Source organism: Talpa occidentalis, unplaced genomic scaffold (assembly GCF_014898055.3).
Source record: "Talpa occidentalis isolate TD23 unplaced genomic scaffold, MPIMG_talOcc4v2.1 talOcc4.8, whole genome shotgun sequence".
In the NCBI taxonomy this organism is placed as follows: domain Eukaryota; kingdom Metazoa; phylum Chordata; class Mammalia; order Eulipotyphla; family Talpidae; genus Talpa; species Talpa occidentalis.
This window is the reverse complement of record NW_023605194.1, coordinates 70,458,108-70,469,668: the sequence shown is the minus strand read 5'-3', so window position 1 is coordinate 70,469,668 and position 11,561 is coordinate 70,458,108. Positions and strand designations below refer to the sequence as shown.

General features: G+C 49.2%; 1 protein-coding gene across 1 annotated transcript; it reads right to left on the bottom strand.

Annotated features, from left to right (window-relative positions):
* Nucleotides 1–2,561: 2,561 nt before the first annotated feature.
* On the bottom strand, nucleotides 2,562–11,018 carry SLC30A1 (solute carrier family 30 member 1). The gene is made up of 2 exons (XM_037496546.2): nucleotides 10,430–11,018; nucleotides 2,562–7,266 (listed from the first exon to the last, which is right to left on the bottom strand). Exons 1-2 carry the CDS (start codon nucleotides 11,001–11,003, stop codon nucleotides 6,365–6,367), a joined length of 1,476 nt encoding a protein of 491 aa, XP_037352443.1. The 5' UTR covers nucleotides 11,004–11,018; the 3' UTR covers nucleotides 2,562–6,364.
* Nucleotides 11,019–11,561: the final 543 nt, after the last annotated feature.

Here is an 11,561-nt window from a genome sequence, read left to right as displayed (position 1 = left end):
TGAACCTGCGGAGGAGCTGAAGTTGAAACCATTTGAGGTTCATTCAAGCCAGTCTCCAGAGGGGACCGGAGGTGTGGCCGCTGTCGCTTTGTGGTTTCCTCAGTCACACCACCACCAACCCCGTAACCCGCCCTGGGAATCTGAAGCAGCTGGGTTGTCTGGACCACGAGCGGGGAGTAGCTACAGGCGTTTTGGTGGAGGCTCAAGGATGCTTCCATGACAAATGGCCGCTCTTGCTGGCACATTGTGGAGAAGAAGATGGCCTTCCCATGTCTCCTCAGCCACAGCGACGGCCATCACCCTGGCCCCAGTTTCTCTAGATATCCACTGATTTTAGCATAAAAGGGTATTCAAGTACTTCAGTAGCAGTTGATACTCAGTCAATACTATTAAGGTGCAAGTGGTGACTGAGGGGAAACTCCTTTGTAAAGTCATGCTGATCAGTAAGGCTGGAATACAACAAGGGCCCAGAATTCTTTAAAATACTGTTATTTATCTCCCACATGTAATTTGAAAGAAAAAGGCCACCAAAGCTTGAGAAAGTCTGACTTAGGTAAGAACGTTCTGACCTTCATCAGGTGACTATTTTGATTGTTTATAAATATCAAATGCTTTAAGATTCAGGTTCCCTATTTCTTTTCTATCGCTACTGCTTGATGAAAATGACAAAGAACTCTCTTAAATTCACCTATGAAGCAGGTTGCTGACGTGAGGGGGTAGGAAGAGCAACTTGCAGAGCCCCAGGCCAATTCTGCCTCTGTCCCTGAGTCACTAAGTGACTTTGGCTAGGGAGCTTGGCATCTGTTTGTAAAGCGGGAATAATGGGGAATATCTCGGGGTTCGCAAGGATAAAGTGTGTGCCTGGGATGTAATTGGAGTTTAGTGTATTTTAGCTGTTCATAGTATTACTGCTCTGCTTCCACTCCCACCAAGCCCTCCGTATCCACCCAACACCTGTTTCTGTTTTTAATTTTATTTAATTTTGCAAAGAGCTGGGGTGTAGCCCAGAGATGTGGGCAGTAAAAAGGTTCACCAAAGACACAGTGGGGAGAACAGGCGGATCCACTGAAATACACTCCTGAGGAGAGCAATGGGGAGACAGGAGAGGTCTGCTGCACCATGTGGGTCAGCTCCCTGGCCGGGGATCAAGCTCAGGCTGCAGTGGTGACAGCCTGAGACTCAACCCCCAGGCCCTCAGCAAGGACCCCACCCAACACCTTTGGTGCGTCCAGTGGGCTAGTCCCTGTGCTGGACCTGGGTATGGCAATCGATAATGGCTCTGACCTCACTGCTTATGCTCTCGAAGGAAGACAGGTTTGTAAATGAGCAAAAATGGTCAATACTGAAGGTTCAGAAATGTCTACAATGTTTCCTTAAAAGCAGTGCTGTCGCCACCTTTGAGTATTTTCATCTAATTCAAAGGCAACAGCTCTCCTCCAGATGTGCATAGCACAAGAGATCAAGTTTTGGGGAATGTTGGCAAATGCTTCTTGAATGACCAGATTACCCAAGAATTCGTTTCTGGGAAGACTCCTCTAGACAAGAGAAGTTGGCCAACAGCAATTGTTAAGCTATCACGATGGTGCATTCTGATTTCAGAACCACTGAAGTATGAAAAAGGATGCATGGAGGCAGCTGAAATGTGGTGCACGTAGGTGTGGGCACTTCTCACCTCCTGTGGTCTCCTCTCCTTGCCCTCCATCCTCTGCGCTGCCCAGTGTCCCCTTCCTCTCAACCCCGCAACTTTAACCTACATGAATACTTCCCAAAGACTTTTTTAAAGATTTATTTTTGCATAGAAGAACTGGGGTACAGGCCAGAGGTACGGGGGTGGGGAGTAAGAGGATTTAGCAGAGATAAGAGTGGGGAACAGAACAGGCGGATCTACTGAAATCCACTGCTGAGGGGAACAGCGGGCAAGAGAGGAGAGGTCTGCTGCACCATGTGGGTTGCCATGTGGCTGGGGATTGAACTCAGGCCATAGCAGTGATAGCCTGAGACTCAACCCCTAGGCCACCAGGGAGGACCCCCTTCCCAAAGATTTTTATCTGTAAACTGTTAACTCAATAAACATAAAAGACTTTCATGCCTTCTTTGGAATAGCTATTGTCTATCTCAGTTCTATTAATTATCTATTCCACTCATTGTCAATTGATTTTTCAACTGTTTGTCACCCAGCCAGAAGTTCTTTAGAGAAACTACATTTCTGATAGTCTGGAACTCAACCAAATCAATGAACTAATGCACTCTTGGGTTAGTAGTTCCCAGATGCTTCTGTAACTTTAAAATAATCCTCATAATGACACTTGCAAATACAAACAGCAGGTAAAGGGACGCAGGGCTGCCTGGCACCAGAGTCCACCGGCTTCCTACTTAAACAGAAGCCCCACAGCCCTGGAGCCATCCACTCAGGAGCCCCTGCGGCACTACCCTTTCCATTGCTAAGGCAAACTTTGCCCACATCTGCAGCCCTCACCATCCTGAAGCCATCCTGAAACCCGGACACTCTGGTGCCCGCAACACTTGCTTTGTGCGGGGGCCTGGCGCAACGCAGGCAAGCACAGGGGGCAGGTCGTACGCACAGACAACATTAAAATTAGTTTATTTTGCTACTTAACTTTTAATAAATGAGAAGAAACACAGTAGTCTGTCTCATAAAGAACATTTATAATACATAACAATCCGTAAAGCCTCATGGTGAGGTAGGAACAGCTTTGGAAAACACAGTACAGTCATCAAACGTACAAAAAGTTAGGTAAAATGTTGCAGCACTAGACGATTTACCTGCATCTGCATTTCATGAGATGATAACTGCATGGAACGCGCCACAGCTGGCTGGGTAGGCAGGCGCTGCAGGCACCCGGCAACATGAGAGGGAGCTTCGTAGGGTCCCAGGGCCCAGTGCTATACCACACTGTGCTGTTGAGGCAGAACCACACAGGGCAACTTGTGTCTTGCATATAACACGGGTTACTTGTATGTTACATGCCCTTCAGCATCTCTTCACCAAAGACGCTGGACCATACAATTTTTGGTTTAAAAGTTTAAACTGAGTGACATAAAAAAGGTTCTAGTGCCAGTGAAATGACTGCTCCCCCAGAGCTCGCTGGTAACGAGTGCCCCGCCACAGGGCGCCAGCCAGAGCATGGTTACCGTTCCCAGGCCCCATGGCCCAACACTGGATCTCAAGGTTTCAATTTAAAAAACAAAACACAACAAAACCCTCCACCTTCCCAGGAGTTTTAACACTGTTTTATGACTTAACTGAAACGCTTATTAAAATAAATATTTCTATACTGTAGGATTATTCTCCATATATGTGTATGCATGAACATCTTAAGACAGCAGGTAAATGACATTAATATCATTCAAATGTTATCTCCTTATAAACAGTCAAATTATTCAACTCAATGCCAGTGCGCCTACTAGACACTTCACATTTGGTTCCATAGGCCTCTTCCCTTGACTTTTAAAGTTAACTGAGAATGTTAGCAAGATACAAACATGTTAACACGATCTTCTACCTACTGTGACCTTCAGGGTGCTCTTGGTGGAAATTCTTCCTCTCCCAACATAGACCTTAGCTCTCCTATCATGTTGTCTACAGCATGACAACACACACGGCAAAGCTGCCGTGACTTTGATCTATTTTAGGTTCTTGTCCCCACAATGCAGATGCCCCTCCACAAAAACCTAAACAAACAATCACAGAAGTGAAAAGGTGACAATGGAGAATTAAATCTCTCTCATCACTAAGGCTGCATTTGGTTTGGAAAAATTTCTGGGTGGTTTTAATTCAGGCACATGCAGCACCTTCTCACTAAACTGGACGACAAACAAGTTTCTAAACACGTATTCTAAAGACACTGATCTTGCTCAAATATAAAAGAGCCGGTAGGAGCGATGGACCTCCTAAAACTGACGCAGTGTTATAAAACAGCATATTTAAATACTGGGTTTAAGTCTCTTCAGAATTCAGAGTATGTCCCTTACTTTCTCTCAGGAAGGAATAAATGATTTTGGAAAAGATACTTAAATCCCACAATATTTAAATATAAAAGCATTTTAAAAAAGATAATGCTAATATAGCTAATAATGGGTTAGAAAGTGCATTATAAAGAAATAAATAATTCTCTGCTTAAACTCAAAAGGTGAGTCAGTGCCCAGATTTTGCTGTTATGACAAAGTTCTTTGAAAAGAGAATCCTAGGTACCCCTTTGTTACACATCAGCTACTTAAAAGTGGTGCAAAGTGAAATAACTAAAATATAAAGGCTGTTGCCTCGAAGCACTTTTGAAAAAACAATAGCCCTTGTCCCATGCTTATACACCATTTAAAAAAAAATCCTCATTCAGTTGCTGCAAGAAACTGTAAGAAATAGACTTGAGAGCATTTGTAAAGGAAATGCCACTGACTGCAGTATTTTTCCCCAGTTATCCTCATGGATCATCACTGAAATATTTCTACTAACAAACTGTTTAGAGATTTTAAGTAAATGTTTCCATGTTTTGAATGTTAAATCAGGAATGTACATGATACAGTACAATTCAAAGCTTTCTCTCTTTTTCACCCAACCTGTGTGAGATCCCCCAATTTCATGCTTTTTTTTTTGCCGCAAAATTCAAAGTTACTAATAGTGTAAGAATTGAACATCATCAGAGACCAGTATGAAAAGATCAAGATGTGTTGCAAATTGGCAGGTTATGGTTTTGGCCCATTACAGTAATTGTGAACTCACAAACTATGTTCCTCAAGTTACCTCATTCTAATTGGAAAAAGCCGCTGTTCTTAAATAGGCCCATTGCCAGCAACAGGCTCACACTAGAAAAAAACGCCTTCTACCAGAAAAGACCATCCCTTTAATTAAAGTTAAATGTCAAATGCCAATACTTTCATCCGAAACAATGAATTATCACAAATTCCAAAATGTTGCCATCCCAAAAGTAGTCAGCTAGAAAAGTTAGTGAAGTAGTCAGGATACCTTGTTTCTAGAAAAATAGAGCTATACATGATAACTGCTATTATTAACATTCATCTTTTGGAGAACAAAAATCTAGATTTTTCACAAAGCATAACCTCTATTCAAGAAAAATATAACTTAAATACCCTTAAATAATATTCATCCAGGTATTTGAAATCCACAGCAACAATGAAACAGCCAGAAACAATTTCCTGTGTAGATACTGTGGCACCAGGCAAAAACAGCCACAATCAGAAGGTCTGAGCAATGTCGAGACAGGATGACTTATGGACACTTAAATTTTCATGTTGCCTGAACTACTTGTGCTTTCTAAGAACGTTAGCCACATTGCAAGGACTTTCAGCTTGCTTTCTTCTCCCAAGTCATTGGCCCCCAGCTGAGCACACACATGGCTGGCTGGGCTTGGAGGGCTTGGCTGGGATCCATATGGGGACGCCATGAACCCACTTAAGCTCTGAAGTTTGTGGAAACTCCCACAATTTGAAATATGACTTGTGATCGTTAGATTAAGTGTAATGTCCTTAAAGATACTGAGCACAGGTGTCTTGTGAGATGACTTTCAGCTCAACGTTTCCAATGCCACTTTCAAAGCAAAGCAGCGCTGGCGAGCCAAGTCCAGGTTTTAGACTAACTTTGGTAAAAGAAAACGTGAGTGCAAATTCTCAGACAATTTAGAAACATAGCCTGAACATTATTTTACAATAATCTAAATATCAATTTGGCAGGCTCCCTTCCCTGCTCTTATGTGTAAACTGGAGCTCAATTTGTTAATTATCTCAGAATAATACTCAGCAATACAGAATATAGGATAATAACTGATCTTCAGTATTATAAATACCCTGGGTGAAGAAAAAGAAACGTTTCCTAATAATATCCATGAGTCACTCTTAAAATATGCTGCCTTTATGCAAACTAATGACCTCACAGGGCAAGTAAATATCACCTAACATGTAAAAGGAAACAAACTCGATTTTTAAAGTTCTAGCAATTACAAGCCTAATAAACAAAATTTAACAAAGGGGGGAAAGAAAAGCAGAGCAATTCCAGTAACAATTTTATTTACCCCCTAATTAATTTTTTACCATGGAAAAACTGGAAATCAAATGTCATTATGTTATATAAGTTTATACTTACTTAAACAAAAATGTAACATAGTGTCAAAACTGGCTTTCCAAAATTGTTACAGCGGAGCTGTACTCTCCACTCATAAAGTTGTACTATAGACCTCTGTGAGCAGTCCCATCCTGTTCTTACAAAAATAGAATTAAGCTGTTTGACCAGCGAGGACTTCTATGACATTACTTGGCAAACTTAGAATTTCAATGGAGTCTTTTCCCTCTTGCGGTTAAAAGCACAAGTCAAGGATCACCTCCTTGTCAAGACTCACAAAGAAGATTCAGGTTGGTTGGTTGGCATTTTTTTAATCTCGATCAGCACAGCAGGGATGTTGTCCACCTTAGTCCTCCTGGGCTTCTTCTCGAGATTGTCACTACGTTCTAAGCAAGAGATGCTCATTGCCCGGGCCTTTTCCACGTCCTTCTCCAAAGAGGCCTGCGGCAGCGTCCCACAACACTGCTTCAGAGCACACTGGGTCCTGCAGGCAAGCTCACAGGGGAGGACGCCTGTCTCGGAGCCGACACTGGCGAATTCAGGCTGAATGGTGGTGGCGTGGATCCCGTGATTATGGAAAACGTCTTTAATGGTCTTGGCCACCTGCATGTATGATGTCGGGTCTTCACATTTGATGTGAGCCGTGGCAATAATTCTGCTCCCAGCAAGTTGCCAAACATGTAATTCATGAACTTCATCAACTCCTTGAACATCTCTAAGTTCTTTTATCAAATGTTTGATGTCGATTTGTTTAGGAACGGTTTGTAGAAGAATAAGAGCAGATTCCTTAAGCAGTGGGTAAGTCGTGTAAAGCAGTATACAGACCATCACAATACAAAGAGTGGGATCTAAATATAGCACCCAGCAAGGACCAGCCTCATGAACTGTCGCCTGAGTACTATTCACCATTTCTACAAAGGCTTTGCAGGGGTCGGGAGTACACGGATTCACACAGAACTCCCCTTCAGGGCAACCTTTCCAAGAAAAGTAAAAGACCAAGGCATTTACTACTACAATCACTGAACCCAAAGCATCTCCAAAGACATGCAGAAAAACTCCACGCATGTTCAGCTGTGCAGTCTTGTCGCCGTCTTCCAATTCCACATGGTCAGGTTCTCTGAGAAGATTCCCATTCACTTGCACTTCCACCGTCTCGCTTCTGGACTTTTCTGGATCTACAAAGAAATAAAAATCGTGTGTCAAATACATTGGAAGTATTTATATAAACATTCTCGCCTAATACCATGGGAATGAAGAAGGTGAAAGCTTCGTGAAACAATATGAAAACAACACACTCTGGACAACAGACTAGAAGGTGACAGGTCGGGAACCAGCCAGGACACAAGGGCCAAAAGAAAACACAAAATTGAATGGCACCAGCCCAAAGGAGAGACAACCGTGCATGGATGTGTCTAATACAAATGCCTGATGGGCACAGAGACCCCAGCCACTGTCACTAGGGCGCTGGGGTCAACTTCAACTTCTATCATGAAAAAAACAAAAACAAGCCTCCTGGTGCAGAGTTCAGAAACTGACCTATCAATGTGCACCTGTCCACCACCAGAGATGTCAGGAATCCTTGGAATTAAGCGATCGCTCCTACCTCCTACCACCTCTTACCCCAAACCTACTGATCTTCTAAAGGAATTAGGCACAGCATCTTCATTTTCTTCCTAACAACATGCTGCCCTGTAGGAGTGAGAGGAAAGGTAATGGGCCATTAAACCTGTTCGCGATGTCCTAAGAATTTGGAAAAGGTGCCACCCTGCACCTTGCAAGAAGGAAGGCGGTTGGTGTTCGACAGCACAGCGGGTCCAGTGAACCTCCAAGGGAAGGAAGCTGTAGCGGCAGGAAGGCCATAGGCAGGATCTATGACCGGAGCACCGGAGCAGAGGGGGTAAGGATCCTGGAGCCCTCAGTGGCTTTTTCCAGGCTTTTACTGGGATTTACCAGGTACATGGCAGGCAGGGGTGCGGGGGGCTGGGAGGCTGGCAGGCCTCCCAGTCCCCCACGAGTCTTTACTCTTCCTGGGCCCTAAGGCGTTCTTTCGTGGCTTCTCCTTGTGCTCTGTTGTTCCACTGGTGTCCCCGTGATGCCGCCCTTATAAGCCCAGTCTTAGCCCAGGTGAACCCATCTATACATGCCCACACACTACTCCAGGTACCCGCCAGCAGGCATGCATTCAGGATCACAGGGATCCACCATCAATCCTAATGGCAGGAGGGCAGAAAAGCCTGACAATCATTAACCCTACAATCCACCCCCTCAGAGTTTTCTGCCATTCAGTCTGTATCAGTCTACAAGTTATATACACGTTTCTCTTGGCAATATGAACACTGCAGCAATGGTCCATAAAAGTAAATAGAATACATCACAATAAAACATTATAACAAAATACAACAGAATACAAACAAGTCCAGGCAGGGCACCAACCTAGTGGCAAAAGAGATTATTGACACCAGCAGACAATCCACTACTACTGCTGCCGAAGGCGCTGCTCATGCAAGGGGGGAACCACTCAAGTATCTGCCCTCACACGCCAGGAGCCATCAGGCTTCCTCTCCTTCTCTGGCTGTGGTCTCCGCCACAAGCGCCACACCGCATTCACCCCAAGATACACTCACTCTTGAATTGGTGATTCCGTCTTTGGCGGTAATCGCCCAATCCTCAGGGTTTTATGTCTGCGGTAACTCCCAACACTCGGCTTTCATAGTGCAGGGACACGCAGATCCCTGCACTCAGACAACCCATTGCACAAGCACATGGGTCGGAGATCCGTGGATACAAGCTCCACATGCGGCCTCTCTTGGGTCTCCTCTTTGCCTATGGGCTCCGCCACAAGCCACGTTCCCCACTTGTCCCCCAAGGATGGGCTCCTCAGCACCTCACCCTTTCTCGACAATGAACATCACCCACGGGAGATTAAAGAGACTCTTGGCCTTCTTTAGCATATTTAGGTTGCTTAACAGGAGCTCAGGGCTTCCCAATCTCAGCACCAGCTTTTGCCTTTCTAAGTTGGCTTTTTTGGTACATCTCCTCTGCCTGGCTGCAGAGAGCTTGGCGAGGCCTTCCTCCCTCCCTCAGCCAACAGTGGGCTCTTCTCATGCCTTAATTTTCATCTCCCGGGGTTTACAAACAGTACCATCCACCTCCGGGGTCCCATAGTCCCACCAAAGTTCCTCCGCTTTCTGGTGAGATTGTCAGTCCAAGTCCATCCATTGGCTTTTTTCCATGTGTCAGCACTGGGGAAGCTCAGAATCATGGTCCTTTCTTACTCAATGATTCTGCTACCACGGGCTGGTCCTCGCAGGCTGTCTCCTCCTCCAGGCGAGGTGTCGTGCAGTGGCTCCAGGACCTTGTCCACCTCCTGTGCTGCCGTGGTGCCACCAGCACTGTCACAGGCTCACGGTCTGCTACTCCTCAGTCCCTCCAGAGGTCTTTGGAGAGCTACATACCAGTCTGCTTCAAATCATTCTGCCAACTTAAGCCAATTGTAGCGGCAGGAAAGCACATTGCAGGTTTTCTATGATTCTCTGCAGACAGGTGGAGAAGAGTCCTGGAGCCCTCTGTGGCATTTTCGAAGCTTTTATTGGGATTTACCAGATACCTATCAGGCAGGGGGGTGGTGGACCAGCCTCCCAGCCCCCTAGGAGTCCTTACTCTTCCTGGGCTCTACAGCATTCTTTCATGGCTTCTCCTTCTCTGCTCTTTGTATTCTGTTGTTCCGATGGTGTCCCCAGTGACGCTGCCCTTACAAGTCCAGTCTTAGCCCAGGTGAATCCATCTACACATGCCCACACCCTACTCCAGGTGCCCGCTAGCAAGCAGGCATTCAGGACCGCGGGGATCCTGATGGTGGATCAATCCTAATGGTGGGAGGGCAAAAAAGCCTGACAACTATTTAACCTACAGAAGCCCAGCGGGGCAACAGGCTCCCTCTTCCAGCTCCTTCCTTTCAACATTTCCTCCCCCAGTTCCAACGAGGGCACTTGGCACCCACCGAAAACGCGCGGGGACCTAACTAACGCCCTTCCCACTTGTTTCCGGCGGGCTCAGAGACGTCCCAAGAGGACGGGAAATGCCCAGTCCTGGGTCCGGGATTGCCAGGACCAGCTCGGAGGTGGCGACGCGGGGGACACCCCCGCGGAGGGGCGGAGACCATGCCCGGTGCGCGGAGGCAGCACCAGCGGCTGATCTCTGGCCCCTCGCTTAGGGGTCAGCGCGACCCGGGACAGCGCGGGCGGGGGCCGCGGGCGGGACTCTGCGGGGCAGGAGACACCCGGCCAGGTCACCGGGGGCGGGGGGCGCGCAGGGGGCGCGCAGGGGGCGCCCGCTCACCTGAGGGCTCGGCCTTCAGCCCGTTGGCGCGGCGGCCGTCGGGCACCAGCGTGTTGGTCTCCTCCGGGTCGGGGTCGGGCCGGCCCGGCGGCCCCGCGGCGTGGCCGTCGGACGCGCGGGGTCCGGGGGCGCCGTGGCCGTGGCCGTGGCCGCCGAAGCCGCTGTGGTGGTGGAAGAGGCACAGCCCCAACACGTTGACCAGCAGCCCGGCCAGGCCGACGCCCAGCACCACGAGCGGCTGCTGCATCTCGTGCGGCTCGAGGAAGCGCTCGACGGCCTCGAGGAGGATGGCGAAGCAGAGCCCGGTGAGGAAGATGGCGTTCACCAGCGCGCCCATCACCTCGGCGCGGATCCAGCCGAACGTGTTCTTCTGCGTGGAGCGCGTCCGCCGGGCGAAGCGCTCGGCCACCAGCGCCACCAGCAGCGCCAGCACGTCCGACAGCATGTGGAACGAGTCGGACAGCATGGCGAGCGACGCGGTCACCCGGCTCACCACCACCTCGAGCACCATGAACAGGAAGGTCAGCAGCAGCATGCACAGCAGGCGGCCGCGGTTGCGCCCCCAGCACCCCATGGCGGCGGCGGACGGGCCGAGCGCGGCGCCCGGTCCCGCGGCTCCTCAGCGGCGGCGCCTCCCGGCCGGCGGCGGCGTCTCCTCAGCCGCGGCTCCTCAGGCGGCGCGCCGGCGCCCGCTCGGCCCCAGAGGCCCGGGCCCCGCGGCGGGGAGGCGGCGGCGGCGGCGGGGCGCCGCGGCTCCGGGGGCGCCCGGGGCTCGGTGGGCCGGGGCGGCGCGGGCGGGCGGCGGGCGGCTCCGCGCGGCGGAGGCTCCGCGCATCTGCGGCTCCGGCTGCGGCTCCCGGGCTCTCGGCGGGCCCGGCCCGAGCGGCCGACGGCGGGCGAATCTGGCGCGGCGGCCGCGGCGGCTGCACTCGGCCCGGTCTCGGCGCCTTCCTCGCCCCCCCGCCTTTGCAGACGGTTTACAAAAAAACTTTGCTTTGCACTCGGAACCCCCCTTTTCACACGGACCCGAGCGTGACAAGGCCCCGAAGCCCCGCCCCCGGGGCCCGCTCTGCCTCCCCATTGGTCGGGCCGCCCTCACGACAGTCGCGGCGCCCCGCCTACCCGCGCTCGC